Source organism: Dendropsophus ebraccatus, chromosome 9, assembly GCF_027789765.1.
Source record: "Dendropsophus ebraccatus isolate aDenEbr1 chromosome 9, aDenEbr1.pat, whole genome shotgun sequence".
In the NCBI taxonomy this organism is placed as follows: Eukaryota; Metazoa; Chordata; class Amphibia; order Anura; family Hylidae; genus Dendropsophus; species Dendropsophus ebraccatus.
In genome coordinates, this window is record NC_091462.1 from 111,170,630 (window position 1) to 111,191,599 (window position 20,970).

A 20,970-nucleotide genomic window follows, 5' to 3' on the forward strand; every position below is an offset into this window, starting at 1 on the left:
AATGTGCTGTTTTGTTAACATTTCACAAATGTTGTTGAACTATTTACATACAGAATTGATGCTTTTTAGTGGGAAAACTAAGCCCTTATGTAGTCCCCCTGTGCACTCCCCCAGTAGTATATAGTCCCCTGTGCGCTCCCCAGTAGTATATAGTCCTCCTGTGCGCTCCCCCAGTAGTATATAGCCCCCCTGTGCGCTCCCTCAGTAGTATATAGCTCCCCTATGCGCTCCCCCAGTAGTATATAAGTGCCTGCTTTGTTCTCCCCAGTAGTTTATAGACCCCCTGTGTGCTCCCGCTCCCATAAAGCTCCCTGTGCGCTCCCCCAGTAGTATATAGACCCCCTGTGTGCTCTCCCCATTTGTATAGAGACCCCCTGTGTGCTCCGCCCGTTTGTATAGAGACCTCCTATGTGCCAGGCAGCGGTCACAAGAGGCCGCTCTCCCCTTGTCCTGGCACAGTGACATCACTCAAGTGCTGGCACCAGATGCACAGAGTGGCCTCTTGTGACCGCTTTGGCCACAAGAGTGGCTGACTGGGAGGGAGCCAATAGCTCTGTCTCTGTCAGTGCTGCTGCTGCACGGTAACTATGAGCGCCCATTATGAGCACTCATAGTTACTCTCCAGAGGGGAGCAGCGCAGCTCAGTATACATGTATACTGAGCTGCAGCCGGGGGCCGGACAGCTGGCCTCCATGGTCCGCCAGTTGAAGACCCCTGTCATAGACTGATGCATTAGATGGGCTCAGTTGTAAGTCTATTCAGCCTATCCTATCCAACCAGGTGGCAGAGCAGTGATCCATTGGGTAAAGCACTCATCGCATGCCTCTCCATGGCACTATCTAGGGATCTGCTCAAGTCTAAATAACCAGATCCTGATCGATCAAAACTTTTGATTTTTAAAATTACTGAATTATTTTTTAAATAAAAGACTGAAATCCGAATTTGTTCTGTGTAACCTCTATATACTTACAGCTCCATCCCTGACTTTGACTGTGGGCAAGCCCCACCTGATATGCTCCCATTACAGAAGAAAGGACTTTGTTAACTCTAATAGCAAGTGTCTTGTATATGTTTCATGTCACAATTCAAGAAAGCTGGAAGTTATTATGTGGTAACCTGGTACGGGCACCTTAACTGTTATTGCACATGAGTAAGGTAACTCCTTAGGGCTCACACAAGTGGGATGAAGTACCCACTGCAGTTAGTCTTTTCCCCACTAAGTGTCACTGTTTGTATTCACTGTGTAGAGTGTGTATGTGGAGAGCCAGCTGAAAGTACAAAGGGTTAACAATTGTGTGTCACATGTCGTCCTTTAACCACTCATAGGTGCAGATGCTTCTGCTCCTTCTTCTAGCCTATCTTCTGCTCTCTCTCTCTCTCTCTCTCCCCCCATACGCAACCCACCAATCACAGGCAGGGTTAGACAGACCCTTGTAGAAAGGACTTAGTTCCCAGTGGGAGGAGTTATTCAGTCTATAGTTGGTATTCAGTGTGAGAGGGAGCACAACAGACCAGTCTCTGCTCAAGCCAAGCCAGGTTCTCTGACAGGGACACAACCAACTAAGCAAGCAACAGAACCACTATGCAGTGCTAGACCTCAGCAGGGGGAGAGAAGCAGCACAGGGATTACCTTGTCCACGCAAGGAACCTCTCTAAAAGTGCAGGGCAGTTACCTCATGGATAAACTGAAGTGCTTATAGGTAATCTGGGGTGGGTACCTGTAATCAGCCGTGGTTACCGCAATCTAAAGGGGGTCATTGGCAATTTGGGGTGGTCAGAGGCGACGTGGCGTCACCAGAGGCAATGTGCGGTGGTCAGAGGCGACGTGCGGTGGTCAGTGGCGACGTGCGGTGGTCAGTGGCAACGTGCGGTGGTCAGAGGCGACGTGGCGTGGTCAGAGGCAAGGTGCAGTGGTTACCGGCAACCTGGGGGGGTTACGGATAAAGTGAAGTGCTTATAGGTAATCTGGGGTGGGTGCATGTAATTTGGGGTGGTTACGGGCAATCTAGGGTGATTATAGACAATCTGGAGGGGGTCACTGGCAATTTGGGGTGGTTCAACATGCGGTGGTTACAGGCAATGTTCGGTGGTTACGGGCAATGTTCGGTGGTTACGGACAACGTGCGGTGGTTATGGGCAATGTGCGGTGGTTAGGGGCAATGTGCGGTGGTTACGGGTGATTTGGGAGTAAACTGTAATAATTACTATAATAAAAAGTGTGTGTTTTATTTTTTTGTGTGTTTTTCACTTTTTGTACTTTTACACATTTTTTTCACTATATTACTATGATTACTGTGATATTTTCTATCACAGTAATCATAGTTCAGTGACAGAGACCAAATTGGTCTCTGTCACTTTAAATTTTCAGAGTTGGCTGGTTCTGGCGCGCATGCGCACTTCATAACCAGCCTGGACACCGAAGAGGAAGGAGCTCCCTGGATCCGGTGAGTATATGGGGAAGGGGGGGTGACTGGGGGACGGGGGTGACTGGGGGGTGGGGGGCGACTTGGGGGACAGGACACTTCACTTTTTATCCCCTGTCACCAATCATTCATGGTGACAAAAAGTGCTGATCAGCACATGGCACAAGCGTTCAGCGGTATATAGTATATACCGCTGATCGCTTCCCCGATCACTGTCCCATGCTCTCCGCTACCTCCGGTGGCGGAGAGCATGGGACTTTGATTCATTTTTTATTTCCATCGCTGTGAACAGACTGTCTGTTCACAGCGATGGCGGCGGCCATCTTGGAAATTATGGGAGGGGGGAGGGGGCCTAGGGACCGGGGCACTAGGGGGGACAGATCTGGGGTCTGAGGGGACACTTATTTAATCTCCCCCCGCCTGGATTCACGGCGGGGGGAGATGAAAGGCGGCGGCACCGGTAATCCCCGTTACCGAAGGCCGCCGCTATACCGTTAATAGCGGTGATCGTCGGTAAGGGGGAGGGGGGGCGGGACGGACCCCACACACTGCCCCAACCCCTGTAGCTGGGGGGATGGGGTGGGGGCCCGGGCAGCAGACTGGTAAGATTTAGGCTGGGGAGGGCCTAAACCAATGGCTCTTCCCACCCTGGTGTTACCAGGCTGCTGTTGCTTGGTTTTTAACCCGGCTGGTTATAAAAATAGGGGGGACCCTATGCGGTTTTTTTTTTTTTAATAAATAAATAATTAAAAAAAAACCCGTGGGGAAGTTAGTTCAGTTCAGCCTGGTATGGTCTAGTCTTAGACGTGTGTATGCAGCTAGACATAACAGTTCTTTCAGTACTTCTTCTATATCTACTATGCAGTGCTAAACACTAGAAAGGGAGAAGAGTCTAGGAACATCTTAGCCCACGCTGTGAACCAGTCTAATAAGTGCAGGGCAGTATCCTGAGATACAAGAGGAACTAGCCTGGATAGGACAAAGCTACCAAGGAAGGTCTATGTATCCAATCTCGCAGTGCAGGTAACTGGGACACCCCTGGGAGCTTACCTTCACCCAGATAACCATGACTGGGGCTTATATCACCCTAGGAGGACGAGTCACTTGACACTGTAGCACACAAGATGGTCAGACACAGTCTATACAAAGGTACAAGTAACTACAGTATATTTCTTCCAAGTTCTGGCAGAGTACATTGCTATATTGGGTTAGGACTCCCTCAACACACTCTTCTCCTCTACGCTACTCTATTTTCAGCTCTTCAAGCACCGCTACAACTACCTCTACTCTACTCCTTCAAGCATCTCCTCAAGCACAAACAAGTTCAAGCACTCAAGTCCATGTAAAGATCTATCTATTTGTGCAAAAGTGTATTGTACTACTAAGAGACTGTACAGTAAAGCTGTTATTTTTTTATATCACTGGGACTCATCACATTCCAACAGGTCACCGACCATTTCTGGGGATTACAGCCAGCCACCACACAAAGCAGGTAAAAACACCATACCTATGTGCTGGATAAACACTGGCGTCATGACTTTACCATCTCTGGCTGAGCTGTACAGCAACACTGATAATATCCATCCATCAGTGCTACACCACACAGTGCTTTGTATTTCAAGTTTACCTCCATTACCAGATCTCTGCTTGGTGTCAGTGAACGGAAACATTGTGATTACCAAACATGGTGACAATATGAAACCCAAAAGATATTAGAAACTTCCAAAAGTTTACATTATACAGGATCACCTTCAACGTCCAGCCGGAGCTCCTTCTCCTTGGTCTGTGATCTGTAGGTCACTGAGCACTTGTACATTCCCCCATCAGGTATCTGTATATTAGAAATAGTCAGGTCACCAGTCCCGGCTCCTAATGCTTCTGTGCTCAGGGAATATCTAGGAGACGTCGTCCTCACAGTTTTATCATAGCTCAGGATTTCCTTATCTTGGTGGAGCCAAACTATTGTTATATGTTCCGGATCTACTGGAGGATTGTCCACTGTGAGCAGGCAAGGAACCCGAGCGTCAGACCCCAGCCTGGCTGTATGTACAGATGGTCCCGTCAGCTTCAGGGTGGACACTGTGGAGAATAATATATGTATAGTCATCATGCAAGAAGTAAGGTGTCGGCTCACCATTAACCAGGCTAAAAAGCACACCTAGAACAAAGAAGGCTGGTTTCCGGCTCCAGTAGATTCAAACTTGGTTGGTATACGTTATTCATTAAGACAAGTACATCAAATTGGCACAACGCCAAAGCGTTTCGAAGTATCCCTCCTTAATCATGGCATAGTAAATTCTTTCTGTTAGTTGTTAGTTAGCACCTGCCTACAGGCCAGGCAGTACGTGTATATAATTGTTCCTGCAAGCTAGCTACCCAACCAGATTAGATTAGACTCCTAGGGAAACAGGAGGCAAGGGAGTCTTAACCCTTGCCACACCATGGATTATACTAGTAAAACAGGACAGTCGACCACCTTAGAGAAAAGGGACAGATCCTTCAAGACTAGACCTGCAGTTGAGCACAGTGTCAGTAAGCCGCGCTCTACTGACAGGACGCTCAGCTTTGTAGGAAAGTTCTTACATGCCAGCTCCACAAAGAGCAGAGACTTGTACTACCCCAGTAGGACGGAAACCAGACACTGTGGGGCAGAAGGTTAGGTGAGATAACTGAGACTCATCCATACATGACTATGAGGATATTCTTCAAGCACTTCAGAAACACTTCCCCACATTCTGGCAGAGTACCTGGTGCATTGGGCAAGGGGCCCTCCTATCCGGTCCCTGACACCTGTTACCTTACTTCGTCTATCTACTTGTTGGAGTATTATTGATCTTTTTTCACTAAGTACCTGAGCACTGTTTATAACTGTTTGCACTAAGTACTTGTCTGTGACTATTTTTGACCTTTGATAAGTAAAGTTTGAAAGTTGCTTAAAGTGGGACTTCTCTACCACCGCACTTGCACCTACACTTTGCACCTCAGCTTAGTCCTAACCAAGGTCCGCTTGCTGTGTGTCTGGGGGTGAGTGCTAAGGCTCCTGGCCACTGTGACAAGTAGCCTCCAAAACACCAAAACCCACCAGTAGGCTCAACACCAGTACTGGCAACCCAAGCCATGGCCCCAGGAGTGAGGACATGTCACCCCCATGAGAATCCATGAAATGTGTTGGATGAATTGGATAAACCTGACATGGGACAATGCAAGGTGTCTGTCATAGTTGCTGATACATCTGTAACGGAACATCTGGGGGATTTATCAGCAACTATGAGAGCTACTTTGCAGTATGCCATGTCAGGTTTATCCAATTCATCCAACACATTTCATGGATTCTCACGGGGGTGACATGTCCTCACTCTTGATATATAGCATTGAAAAGGTGAATCAGCCGTGTAGGGAAGGGGATTGGCTGTATCAAGTCTGTCTTAGGGAAGCACATTGGATTCTACACCGAACCAATAAGTCCCACCCCAATATATATATAGGGCTAACAGTAGGGGATCTGATTGGGTATTACACTTGGAAATAACCCTAGGTCGGCCTATACCAATGGCCGCCGAGGGGGCAGGGCCTATGCATCAATGATGTCACGGAGGCCTGGGCCCACAGTGGCAATGTGGGTGGGGCTAAGTGGCACTGCGGCCTTGAAGCCCTGCCCGGGTAGCACAATGCACAGATGTGTGATATAAAGTAAGGTATGAGAACTGCCAAATGTACGATTTACACCTGTGTAGAGAAGTCATAATGCAAAAATCGGGCGACAGTGTCACTTTATATGTGATAGAAAACACCCAACCCCTCCATCTCCCCATGTGTCCTGGCTGTACATCATACATTGTACATACATCATACATGTACATACATCATAAATGTACATACTGTACATCATACATACAGTATGTGGTGAGCCCCTGTATGATGTTGTAGCGGTGGGACAGACGGTCACTTGCTAGGTGGAAGTGTGACGCCACTCCTTGGGGTGGATGGCCGAGATACAGCTGGACCTTAAGGGTTTTGTCACGTGACGCCAGTGCCTGGTGGGCACACAGGTATGATGGCACGCCTGCTTTTAGAGTGTAAGGCCGGTTGTATCCTTTTCCCCTGTGGTCGGTGTCCTGTCGGGTTGCTGCAGGGTCCCCTGGGGTTATGTCACAGGTGGTCAGAGTGGTGTAGTAACCCTCCGAATATTGGTAGGACCCGCCACCCACAGAAAGGGGAAATGTCCCAAGGTTGTGGTATAAGTGCTGTGCAGGTGGTAGCCAGTAATCACAGACTCCGTTGGTAACGTTGATTTGGTTTACTAGTTGTTAATGTGCAGCAGGTAAAACAGCAAATCTTGAAATACACTTGATACAGTTCCAATAAATACACGAACATAGAACCACCAGATCTGTATGAGAAGTGCGGAGTAGAATGTAGTAGAGTTGATAAAGTTGTACTGAGGTAGTAGTAGAGAGGAGGCTGCCGTGAGAGTCTCAACCCAATTAGTAATGTGCTCTGCCGGGAGGTTGGAGTGTATAGAAGAATACTTGTAGAAGAAGAAACAACCTGTGTCTGTGTTTTGACCTTTCCCTATAGTCTTCACATCACTTTATGCCCACTAGCTTTGGCAAAACCGTACTAACGGGTGACACACAGGCCCCAGAACCTGTTACCTGGGATAAGCGGAATGGTTAGGGTTTACGTAACTTTGTTCCACCCGGATCAGTTCCTAGCTCTTTGGCTCTCTTGTGGATACTGTCCTGCACTGTAGTGACCCCTAGTCCTCGGCGTGGGTTGAGGTGATCTGTAGGCTAGTCCTCTCTTGAAGGGCTTAACAGACACAGCTTGTGTGGTGCTTCGAGAAAGTTTGTAAGAGAGCTGACTGTTCTGCATCCTACCCCTGCGGAGCGCTGACTAAGAACTTGCTTGTAGAGGGGACCTGGCAGAGGGCCAGGGCCCAGGTAGAACCACGGTGGAGAGCTATCTGAGCCGTGTCCTTTCTCCACCAAAGCTCGGCTAAAACTCCTCCTTCACCCAAGGGACTAACTTCCTAACCAGCGAGTAAGATGCACTGTGGTTGGGTGGAAAGAGTGCAATAAAGAAGGGGGAAAAAAAAGAGAGGATAGGATAGAAGAAAGGAGTGATGCTACTGGCTAACAGAATCTGGTACATACACACACAAATAACCCTTGAGATACTTCAGCTGTGCAACTTCTGGAATCTTAGTTATACTATACAGTGAGATCTAGTGGTCATCTTGGTAATACTACAGCTATAACAAGACCACAAACAAGTACAGACTTTTGTGAGGAGTGTAGAGAATAGCAACACCCACAGTGAGACACTGCACATACATCATATATGTGCTACTACCGACAAGACTGTGCAGCGTTGTTCTCATGTTAGTAGAGGGAAGGAATGGCACTGACCTGAGTGGTAGAGGAGCAGAAAGAAGGAGATTCCCTTTATGGCATTCATGTTAGACAACATCTTTGTTTTGCGGATCACCTCCCCGGGGTCTCACCAGACTCACTGTCCCATAAATGGGTTACTGTTCCTTGGATTTCTTTGTCTCTTCTCTAAGAAAATCTAATAATCTTGTTTCTTTCAATGTCACCAGTTCTCTATGTACAGCATAAAATGCTTTCACTTTCTATTTCGTAACAAACAGAAAAATGGGGGAGTGAGACACATACACAAAACACAATGTAAACATTTGATCCCCTGGATAGGGGACAAGGGGAAATAAGATTTGGCCTCTCATGGTGTTGCCCCTATTATTATACAATATGGATTGTTCTCTATCATTAAGTAGTGGTTGAAGTTTAATAAACTATGGGGGACATGTATGAAAAGGCGTAAATGCCTTTTTAGGCGCAGATGGGGCAAATCGGAATAAAAATGTTCACAAACTGTATTTTTGCGAATATTTTTTCTGCATCTGCCCCATCTGCGTCACCTTCGCCAGTGGGGCGGAGAGGGGGTGTTGCGGGGCTGCGGTTGCACACAGAGGGGGCGCGGCTTAGGAGAGAAAGACGTCCTCGGTGGAAAACCTTGTCCATGCCAGGAATACCTTCTACAAGACACAGGGCAGTAACCTGGAGTTAGACACTGACCCCAGTAGGACAAATAGCGTTGAAAAAGGTGACGTATCCTACTGTAACGAAGGAAGTCTTGGAGAGTCTGTTCAACCCAGCACCCAGTACTACCCTATTAGGATGGGTATCCTGGCACTATAGGGCAAAAAGGCAGTCAGATTAGTGAATCTACACATAGATACAAGTATCTTCTTCTACTTCTATTCTCCACTACGCTATCCCAGTAGAGTACACTACTACATTGGACAGGGCCCTCAAGACAGGGCCCTCCTCTACTCTATCCTCCTGTTACAACTCTTACTACTACCTCTTACCTGCACTGCAGTTACCAAAGTGTACTTAACTTGTATTGCACTGAAGTTTTTACCAGTAAACCAAGTTATCCCGGTTAAAGGAGAAAATTTTTATTAAAGTATTGTATTGCCCCCCAAAAGTTATACAAATCACTAATATACACTTATTACGGGAAATGCTTATCAAGTGCTTTTTTCCCTGTACTTACTACTGCATCAAGGCTTCACTTCCTGGATAACATGGTGATGTCACTTCCTGGATAACATGGTGATGTCACTTCCTGGATAACATGGTGATGTTACTTCCTGGATAACATGGTGATGTCATTTCCTGTATAACATGGTGATGTTACTTCCTAGATAACATGGTGATGTCACTTCCTGGATAACATGGTGATGTCAATTCCTGGATAACATGGTGATGTCACGACCCAACTCCCAGAGCTGTGCGGGCTGTGGCTGCTGGAGAGGATCATAGGGGGACACTGAGGGACACAGGGCACTGGAGGGACACTGAGCATCCCTCTGCCATCATCCTCTCCAGCAGCCACAGCCAACACAGCTCTGAAAATCTGGTTGTGACATCACTATTTTATCCAGGAAGTGACATCACCATGTTATCCAGGAAGTGACATCACCATGTTATCCAGGAAGTGACATCACCATGTTATCCAGGAAGTGACATGTCCATGTTATCCAGGAAGTGACATCACCATGTTATCCAGGAAGGGGCATCACCATTATATCCAGGAAGTGACATCACCATGTTATACAGGAAGTGAAGTCCTGATGCAGTAGTAAGTGCAGGGAAAAAAGCACCCTACACCCATGCAACAGCCACAACACCGCATAGCTACCCCGGCATAGGGCATAATTCATAACAAAAATATACGGCCAATTTTATTCCAAAATTTGATGCCTGTCTCTTAATTTTGTTTAGTAGTGGTAAGGCTGGGGTTTGTTCGGATGGTGGGTGTGATACCAACAATGTCCTGACTGGAGGTGAATGGGATGTCCAGGATGGTAGTAAACCATGATACTAGGGTCTAAGGAGTTCCAATATACCGGGTGCCTTCACTTCAACTTCATCCACCTAGTGGAGGCGCGTATCGTACAGCATTCCAATAACAGTACCTTGTAATGACAGATGGTAGATGGCACTGAAGGAGTTGTGCTGTGTGCTGTCTGTGTAAACATCCTGCGGGAGCATATCCCTGAACAGACTGCAGGTTGGCTCCATAGGTCTACAAAGACGCAGGCAGCTAAGAGACCCTTGAAATCCTCTTAGACGCTAGGGTACCCATACATTTGGCTGAACAACGCCTATCTTTCCCATCCTCGGCTCCTGGGCTGTGCTGAACGTTCCTCCATTCCCTAAGGGGAGTGAAGGAGTAATCGGCGGCAAAATCTCTGGTGCCGGCTTATATCGCCCAGAACAAGAGGGCCGAGCAACAAAAATCCAGCATGCTTGATATGTGTCCATCAGGTCAAGGCAAAGTACATTTGAGGGATGAAAAACATACTGAATCCGTGTGGCACATGCTTTCACTGACAATATCGGGAGTGGATCCTTCCCCCGCACTGCTGTGATGTTGTCAAAGGACCCGGCATGGCTGATACATCCTGAAAAAAATCCCAAGAAATCCCAAGTCCTAAGAAACTACAGATGATTGTGCACTTTGACGTACCTTCCTCTGTTACTATATACCGCACAAGGCCACACGTCCAATAAATGGCATCACTTTATCATCTGACTAGTGCGCTACAATTTATTTATTTAGTTTTTTTGCTTTAGGCTAAAATATACAGTGTGCACAAATAACAAAGACATATGCAGCTTTATAAGGAGGCAGATCTCATCTCTACATGTGGTAACTGATGGTGTGGTGCAGGATGGCTGGGTGTTGTGGTTCCTCTGTGATGTCACCTGGCAGGGTGGTGTTCATAAACCTATGTCCCTTATGTAATCCACATCCTTTGTCAGTGTAGCGGTTTCAACGTCACTGATTCTGTTATTTCGAGGAACTTTTGATATGTCATCAGACATGAGAAAAGTTACTGATCGCATCGGGTCTCCCTCCTGAGACCTGCGACAACACAAGACTTCACAGGAGGAATGTGCAGCACTGTCATCTACTCCCCAGCCGGACATCTGACTTTATACTGTAGCTTAAAGGGAAACAATCAATACATTTGTACTGATTGGGCTTCCCAGAATGACTGCTCGCACATGGCAGCCGGCTCTCCAGTGGTGTCGCAGGGTTTGGGCTCCGCGGGCTTTATGTGCGGTAAAATGCATTTTAACTAGAGATGAGCGAACCTGGAGCATGCGCGAGTCCATCGGAACCCGAACGTTCGGCATTTGATTAGCGGTGGCTGCTGAACTTGGATAAAGCCCTAAGGCTATGTGGAAAACATGGATATAGTCATTGGCTGTATCCAGGGCTGTATTACCAGCTGCTGCTGCCCTACGCACTAAACCTGAAGACGCCCCATCTTCACGCACCTATTGGCGATACCAGACCTGACCAATACCACCATACCCCCCACCACCCTGGAAAAGACACCAGATTTACTGGCAAGTCTGAACGGGAGGAGGGAAACTAAAAAAATAACAAAAAAATAGTTTTTCCTGTCCCCCTGCTCCCTGGTGCTGCCCCCCTGCAAGGTGCTGCCCTAGGCACCGGACCACGGGTGCCTAGTGGTAAATACGGCCCTGGCTGTATCCATGTTTTCCAGACAACCTTAGAGCTTTATCCAAGTTCAGCAGCCCCAGCTAATCAAATGCCGAACGTTCGGGTTCAGATCGACTCGAACCCGAACCCGGTTCGCTCATCTCTAATTTTAACCCCATCTCTGTCATTCCTCTCAGCTTCTGCTTCCCGCCCTCCTCCTTCTTGTTTAGCTTCCTTGGCCATCCACAATGCTGAGCCGCAGCTCTCTCTGTCTCCTCACTGGTAGTAGGAGGCAGCACTGACATTGTGTGATGCTGCCACCTACTGGACAGATTAATAATCTCTCCCCTAGTACAGAAGATTACAGCTCTGAAGTCCCTTCATAAAAACAGTTGTAGCTCAACAGAAAAGAACAGAGGTATGTTATATAAAGAAGCACTCCAACAAAAAACTATGAAAATATTTATTACAAGTTCCAAAAAGCAAAAAATATACATTGGCATAGAAACAAAACAGAATCCCTGTACACTATTTAAAAACACTTAAAATAGACAGAGGAGTGTGAAGGAGGACAGAGAGGTCTGAAAGGCCATTCCACGTCCAACCATATTGTGACTGTGAAAGCCTCATTTACATTTCTGTATATGTCCTGTATGAGAGATATAGACTTACCACCCCCCATGTGCCTGCTTTGTTCTGATAACCTGTTGCCCTCGGATACGACCGTCCTCTGGGCATCCACTAAGGTGGTCACACACGCTCCTGATCTGGGATTACTGTTACCTGTGTTACCACATTTGCTCTCAGAATCACATCTCCATTTTCCCCAATAGACACACAATGTTGCTGGGATTATAGGCCAAATTGGGGAAATAATAGGTGGAAAAAGGTACCTGAGGGCCTGTGCCTAGGGCGGCACTGCTGATGGGGGGGGGGGGGGCACTTAAGTGAGTAAAAAAAAATACTATTGGTGCAGCTGCTACCGCCATGATGAGGATTGGAGGTAAAGAGTCGGTTTCCCCCCTTTGGGTGAATCCACGTGGGTCAGAACCGCAGCCGCTCCTTATGTGGTGGATGTGTGATGGGCTGTACCACTTTCTGTGTATATGGGGGAGGTCCATGATGAACCTGCAATAGAATCCCCATGTATCTCCTGTAGTTTATGCTGCTTATTTTCAGCTGATGCCTGTGGGATATCACAACGCAGGGTGACCGGGGCACTTGGGATATGACAGCGCAGGGTGACCGGGGCACATGGGATATGACAGCGCAGGGCGGCCGGGGCACATGGGATATGACAGCGCAGGGCGGCCGGGGCACATGGGATATGACAGCGCAGGGCGGCCGGGGCACATGGGATATGACAGCACAGGGCGGCCGGGGCACATGGGATATGACAGCGCAGGGCGGCCGGGGAGCTGTATAGTGGACGGGGACGCTGAATTGAATGTCTCTATAACTGGAGCCCAGCAGTAATCTGTGTATGGGGGTGTAGAGGGTTACACATCTCTGTGCCCCCCATTACAACACTCTCTAATGGATGGTCCACCAATATAAGATGTGGTACTGTAATTCACAAGTCTGCAGGTTTTTCTGGACTGCATATTCAGTCGGCAATCTGGGAAATTACGTCCACAATGCGTCCGTCATCATATGTGACTTTGCAGATCTGCAAATAGTAAACTTTAAGGAAAAATATGGAGGGGGGGGCAGATCCGTAATTTGTGGATATTATGGACATTCCCATTGACTTCCAATGGTGATACCGTGCCGCCATTACTGCTCGTACTCCAACATGTCAGTGTTTTTGCAGCACAGATTAAGGACAAATGACAGATCCTTAAAATTATGGACGTGTGAACCCAGCCTTATTCTTATCCTGAAGAGTCGGACCACATTCCGCTGTCTCGGATTTCCTGTGCATTTCCCATACAGTACAGCTCTTTGTGTGTGAATGGGGTCACCCGGCAGTCAGATGGCTGATGGAAATAATCTGCGCTAACTATAGGACTTGCTAAGGATTGTTTATTCTGCGGGATTTCCTGTATACAGTATATACTCTCTGGAATGCATATACCAAGTTCTGTGGCTAATGAATTTGCAAAGGTTTGTTAGCAAGTAATACATATATATATACATATACAGAGAGAGAGAAAGAAGATAATCTGGGTTACAGGTATAGTCTGACCTTTAAATGGGCACTGTCACTTTAAAAAAAAAAACTTTTAATATGTCATGGATACACACCAAAAGATTTCATATGGAAAAGAAGCCAGGAGAAGCGTCTGATAACACATTTCACCCCACGACTCTCATTGATCCCTCCTGTAGCTCCATAATAGTCTATGGGGACAAAGGGGATTGATAGGGGGAAGTGACGCTACCGGGGGCTTCTCCCCCATCATTCTCCTGCAGACCCCGGATGATCTTACATGTCCCTGTGACATTTTAAACTTTTTTTTTTTGTAAATGACAGATATGACATATAAATTATATTGCATTGTGGGTAGAATATCTTTACACTGCGTTGCCCCCTACAACTCTTCACAGACTATAGTGTACTTCCTAACAACCCACAAAGAAAACCCTAATTAATCAAAATAAAAGAAAGATGTAACCACAATTTTATGACGAAAACTGATATTGCTTTATTAGTTGATAAATCCCCAAATCATCCCATAAAAACAACATATACACTAAGGACACTTAAAACAAGGCGCAGGGGACCATACCGTAATACAAAGAAGATCACATATGATTACTGACACGGGGGGAGGCAGTACATACTCAAATAAATAAATAGGATTTAAATATCGTTAAAGTGCAATGTGCATCAAAATTTGTAAACCAGAGGTACTGAGTGCAATGTAGCAAAAATCAGGGGCTGAAAGGCCCTTCACAAAAAAGTTTTTTTGTTATTCCCAACTTAGACCAAACATATGCACCAGAATCCTATTCCCCCATGTAACACATCCCCTGCACCTCACCCTCCAACGCGTTTCGAAGACCTTTAGTAGTTCTTGATAAAGGTCTACGAAACGCGTTGGAGGGTGAGGTGCAGGGGATGTGTTACATGGGGGAATAGGATTCTGGTGCATATGTTTGGTCTAAGTTGGGAATAACAAAAAACTTTTTTGTGAAGGGCCTTTCAGCCCCTGATTTTTGCTACATTGCACTCAGTACCTCTGGTTTACAAATTTTGATGCACATTGCACTTTAACGATATTTAAATCCTATTTATTTATTTGAGTATGTATTGTTTCCCCCTGTGTCAGTAATCATATGTGATCTTCTTTGTACTATACTATGGTCCCCTGCACCTTGTTTTTAAGTTTTTGTCATATACAGTGGTACCTTGGTTTAAGAGCTCACAGTTTTTCAAAATTGTGACTTGGTGTAAGAGCATTGCTTTGGTGTAAGAGCTCCCTGTACTGGGTGGGAGGGGGAGTGGGGGAGGGACATGGTCTGCATAGCGGGGTCTACAGCACTGTACTCTGACCCAGGAAGTCTCCCTCACCTTCCAAATCATAGCAGATCCACTTCAGGCTGGGGCTTACATCAGGGGACAGGACTGTGGAGGTAATCTCTCCATAGCTGTAACCCCTCTTTCCCCAGACAGAGAGCGCTGCATGTACAGTATGTGCCCACATCTGTCCTGCTCATTCCTTCCTGCTCCCTGCAGTCTCTGTCCGCCCTTGTGTTTCCCATCCTCTCCATTACTGTACAGTAACTTATAATATCACAGATTCTGCTGTTTCTGAATGTTTGTTTCATCTGTTTTACATGTTATTCAGAATAATAAATCATTATTTTTGGGGTGTGGAACCAATTGTCTACATTTCTATGATTTCTTATGGGAAGTTTTGCTTTGGTGTAAGAGTGAATTTGGATTACAAGCACAGTCCCAAAACGAATTATGCTCCTAATCCAAGGCACTACTGTACATTGTGGTTACATCTTTCTTTGATTTTGATTAATTAGGGTTTTCTTTGTGGGTTTTTAGGAAGGGTGAATAAGACCCTTGTAAGGTCACAATTTTTGTCAGAGGTCCTAATTATAGGTTTTGTGTATGGTGTAATTCCTACCTGTATTGTGTCGCCCCCTAGTGGCTCATTACACATGATGGATCATTAGCCTGAATGCTCGGACGTTACTAACCAGGATTGTGTACTTGGAGGGAGTATGTGCTGTGCGCTCCCCTCCCGGCCTCCCCCTCTGCGTTCCTGTATGTGCAGCATTACACTCCTTCCCCCATCATCCTGGGCGAACTTGGCTTCTTGTTCGTTCACTTTCCATCTTGGATCTTTGACAGATGCCTTCTCCTGTCTATCGTCTTTCTTCTCTCTCTTTAGTCTGACACCTTCCTCCCTCCACCTCTTCTCACTATCACATTCTTTATAATGTGGCCGGTGTTTTTAGGGTGAGGAGTGATATTTATGGACCCTCTCCTCCTATTTAAGTCTGCTTCTGCTGGTTTGTTTCTGGAAAGGGGGGGGCACTATTTATAAATATTTTACTTATTCACACAGTAAGAAACAATTCAATTTTTAAAAAATAATTTCTGTAGAAAATTGTATTTTAAAACACATTCGAACATTTTGCCGGTCTTCATAAATGTCCCCCTTCATCTATAGAGTGCGGCTGCCATAAGTGCATCAGAGCCAGCGGATTGTAACAGTTATTCCTATTCACTCTGCTAGACAGACATTGCAGCTCTTGTGACACAGACAGCGCCCCCTAGTGTAATCTATTCTAATGCTAATATGTTATATACACAGTCACGGCGGACTGAGAAAAACTTCAACCGGGCAGAGATGTTTTAGACCTTGTGGGGAGATGCAGTTACCATAGCAACTATGAGATCAGGCCTTTATTGTTCAGAGGCCTTTTAAAAAATTAAAGCAGTGATCTGATTGCAATGTCCCAGAACAGATGAGCCATTGCTGTTCTGTTCTCTTATGTAGGTCGATACTACCATGTATGGATTCTGGGATGAAGGTGTAGTATTGCACTCCCACCACTAGATGTCACAGTTTTATTATTACCAGGCACAGCTGAAGGTCTAGGGATTTATGTAAGGGTTCATTGTATATGTAAGTCATGTACTGTATGATGTTTTGCCACCAGCTGTGAGATGGCTAGGGACCAATCCACTGTACCAGTATTCCTGGCAGAAAGGGAAAGAAGATGGAGGACAACAGTAGGAAAGGTCAACAGGCAAATTCTAGTCTATTCCTGTCTAATATGGAATGTATGGGGGTGGCCTCACTTCTTCTTTGTTCATTGGCTTCAAGCTTTTGGATTCTTCCTAATCATCTGAGAAGGGAAAATCGGCATACATAGATGAAGTTGCTTCTTCAACATCTGGAATGTCTATAACATCAAGTTAGTGTCAGTAGTTGATTGGCTAAGATACAAAAAAGGTTACTTGCATAGCACTAGTGGAAAAATGCCAAATCCAGCTATAGCGCTGGAATAAATTCCCCTTACGGCAATCGTATATAAATCAAAAAATATATCTACTACGGATAATTGGGGAAAACACCATTAAAACTATAACTTTTAATAATACAATTAAAATAGAAACACCCCACAAACAATTAATACCATATGCTGGCAAACACAAAGTACAGGTGTAATTCCACAAGGTCACGCACCAACCACGTGGCACTCCTGGACCCTTATCCACACCAAGATAATGAATGCGGTAGAAAAAGTAAAAAGGTACGATCTCACCCATTCAGTTGTCCAAATCCTTCATGGTGTGTCACTCCATGGTCCAGTATACAGCAGGAGTATACACTCACAATTAGCAGGCCTTCTTTTCTCTCCCTATACACCCCTAAATACGTGTGTGTGTATATGCGATCCTACCCCTGCTCGCACAGGGTCTGTCGGGGCACTCGCCCTAATAAGGGCGACCCCTGCCCCGATCTATCCTTTGAAATCCAATCCCTATAGAAACCCTATATCTGCCTCCCGACGTGGCCCGTTTCTATTGGATATACCAATTATCATCAGGGGAATGGCAAACAAAAGAGGGAATGAGTTAATCTGGGTATTAAAGTGCATAAATAACAAAGTACCTAATTGTAGTTACAGTGGTGACTACAAAAAAAGTGTCCTGTGCAGATAAACATATCCCCTTGCTAAAGTGCCAAATGCTGTAAACTATACCAGTGGGTACATAATAAGCCAATGCACTGTATTAGCTCCGGGGCCTGCCGAGGTGCAGTCTGGTGCAGTGGCTACCTGTAGACTGAACTAGTGATCCCTGGTATCGTCTAGTATGGGGTCCCTTAAGTAGTTACCTTTTTCCGGACGCCATGATCCACGCTCCCTGGACGCCGGCTCGGCTTCCGGTGACGAATGACGTCACAATAAATGGCCGGCCGTGCGCATACACCAGTTGGCGTCGGTTGTTGCCATGGGGACACGTGACGTGTCTATCCACGCCCCCAGCAACAAATAAACAAACCTTATGCCGTTACCGGCTTTGTATATAGATTCCTCCGGAAAGCATTTACCGAATTAGATCAACCTAAGCACTAACTGTACACTAACACAAATTGAGCGGGTATGAGAAGCATCATTTTGTAAAGCAACATTTTGAAAACTGAAACCCAAAATAAAATAAAATAAAATGAAAGGAACGGATTAGAGAGGAGGGGGAGGGGGGGAGAGGGGAGGGGGAGGAGAGTGATTAGTGGCGGAGGGGGGAGGAGAAGAAGGCAAAGGAGGGACACGGGGGAGAAAGTAGATGAGTAGGACAGTCTATAGGAAACACGCAAAATTTAGTTGTTCGTTTAAGCCTTTTGGTGCCACAGTTTGTAAGCGGAAAATCCACTGGGCTTCTTTTTGCAAGATCAATCTGTCCCAGTCTCCCCCTCTGGGATTTGGCCTGACCAGCTCTATGCCCACAAATCTCACATCACTGGCATCTCCCCCGTGCACACTGTTAACATGTCTTGCCAAAGGTTTGTCAGCTCTCACTCTAATATCTCTAAGGTGTTCCCCCACCCTCCTCCTCAATTCCCTACGCGTCTTCCCCACATATTCCAATCCACAAGAACATGATACCTTGTACACTACCCCCTTAGAGCGGCAGTTTATAAAATCCCTAATCTCATAGCGTCTACCGTTGACATTACTCTCAAAATATTTACACTTGTCAATGTGGGTACACGCTATACAACCGCTACATCTGAAGCAGCCAGGCACCTGTCTATCCAACCAGGTGCCCGGTCCCTTAGGACCCTCAAAATGACTTTTGATTAGTCTATCTCTGAGACTTCTACCTCTCCTAAAGGTAACCTGTGGTCTCTCAGCCACAGTATCCTGAAGATCTGGATCTAGGAGAAGTATGTCCCAGTGTTTCTCTAAGATTTTCTTCACCTCTTTTGTGGCTCCATCAAAGGTGGCTATAAGTCTGGTGGTGTTTTCATTAACTGGTTTCTGGCGTGGTGTTAGTAACTGTGTGCGTTCTATTGTTTTTGCTTCCTGGTATGCCTTCCGAAGAATGTCATCAGGGTAACCCCTAATGGCAAAGCGGCTACGCAGATCATCCGCCTGCTTTTTGAATTCAGCCTGTGTGGAACAATTTCTTTTCATCCTGAAATATTGTCCCTTTGGGATACCCGCTTTCAAAGCACGGGGGTGATGGCTCTGCCAAGATAGCAACGCATTAGTTGAGGTAGGTTTCCTAAACACCGTTGTTTCTAAACCCTCTGTTTAATTTTTTATGATGAGTATATCTAGGAATGGTAATCTAGTCTCATGAACCTCATAGGTGAATTTAAGACCTACCTCATTCACATTCAGTCTTGCCACAAAGTCAGAAAAATCCTTTTTGGACCCGCTCCACGTGACAAAAATGTCATCAATGAAGCGGGCCCAAATGCCCACCTTATCAACAAAAACAGAGTTGTCCTCCGTAAACACCAAGGACTCCTCCCACCAGCCCAGAAGGAGATTCGCGTAAGCCGGGGCACACGAACTCCCCATTGCGGTCCCTCTGAGCTGGTGGAAGATCCGTCCGTCAAAGGTAAAATAGTTCCTTGTGAGGGTAAACTCCAGAAGGTCCAGCACAAAACGACTATGTGCACCATATTGACAGCCTCTGGTCTGAAGGAAGTATTTCGTTGCTACCAAACCAGCCCGATGTGGAATTGATGAATATAGAGCCTCCACATCAATGCTGGCTAATAGAGTACCTTCCTCCAGAACAATACCATCCAATTTAGTCAAGAGGTCAGTGGTATCTCTTGTATACGACTGTAACCCCGTCACAAAAGGTTGAAGAACCCTATCAATGTAAACACCAACATTCTGTGACAGAGACCCAACTCCAGACACTATAGGCCTACCTTTCAGTGGTGTCGTCCCCTTGTGGACTTTCGGTAAAGCATAAAAGGTGGCCATTTTTGGAAACTTGGGTATCAGAAACTCTGCCTCTTCGTCACTAATAAGACCGTTGGTATTTGCTCTCTCCACCAGATTTTTTAATTCTTGTGAATACATCTGGGTGGGGTTAGTTCGCAAAATTTCATAACAGTCAGTACAGGACAATAAATTCATGCACATAGTACGATACTGATCACTGTCCATTAAAATGATATTCCCCCCCTTATCAGAGGGTTTAATTACCACTGACCTATCTGATTCTAGGGATTTAACCGCATCCATCTCCATCTTAGTCAAGTTATGGGAGTATCCAGTTTTCACATGCTCTAAGTCTTTCATAACCCGATCTACAAAAACGTCTACACAAGAAATCTCACTTGATGGAGGCATTCTCACACTCTTGTTTTTGAGTGTAGTGAATGGCCCCAGCCCACTTGCTCTTTCACCCTCAACCAAAAGATCCACCAATATATTCGCGCCTTCCAGAACATCTCTAGTCAGGCCTAGTTCTTGGCATTTCTGTTTTTCTTTTAAACGATGGAACTTGTGCCAATGTAACTTACGTCACTCTCCTCCCCCTCCCCTCTCCCCCCCCTCCCCCTCCTCTCTAATCCGTTTCTTTCATTTTATTTTATTTTATTTTGGGTTTCAGTTTTCAAAATGTTGCTTTACAAAATGATGCTTCTCATACCCGCTCAATTTGTGTTAGTGTACAGTTAGTGCTTAGGTTGATCTAATTCGGTAAATGCTTTCCGGAGGAATCTATATACAAAGCCGGTAACGGCATAAGGTTTGTTTATTTGTTGCTGGGGGCGTGGATAGACACGTCACGCGTCCCCATGGCAACAACCGACGCCAACTGGTGTATGCGCGCGGCCGGCCATTTATTGTGAGGTCATTCGTCACCGGAAGCCGAGCCGGCGTCCAGGGAGCGTGGATCATGGCGTCCGGAAAAAGGTAACTACTTAAGGGACCCCATACTAGACGATACCAGGGATCACTAGTTCAGTCTACAGGTAGCCACTGCACCAGACTGCACCTCGGCAGGCCCCGGAGCTAATACAGTGCATTGGCTTATTATGTACCCACTGGTATA

At 46.1% G+C, this 20,970-nt stretch overlaps 1 protein-coding gene across 2 annotated transcripts in view; it reads right to left on the bottom strand.

Annotated features, from left to right (window-relative positions):
* The window catches only part of LOC138801502 (programmed cell death 1 ligand 1-like), a 144,809-nt gene that overhangs the window by 8,686 nt on the left and 115,153 nt on the right, over positions 1-20,970 (bottom strand). Inside the window, exons 1-2 of one of the 2 annotated variants that reach the window (XM_069984406.1) lie at positions 7,835-8,025; positions 4,173-4,502 (exon numbers count right to left, since the gene is read on the bottom strand). The exons of the other annotated variant lie outside the window; for it this stretch is intronic. Of the exons in view, the coding sequence (XP_069840507.1) occupies positions 4,173-4,502; positions 7,835-7,895 (391 nt within the window). The 5' untranslated portion in view covers positions 7,896-8,025. Of the gene's footprint in view, positions 1-4,172; positions 4,503-7,834; positions 8,026-20,970 lie in introns of those variants that run through there. 2 annotated transcript variants of the gene reach the window in all.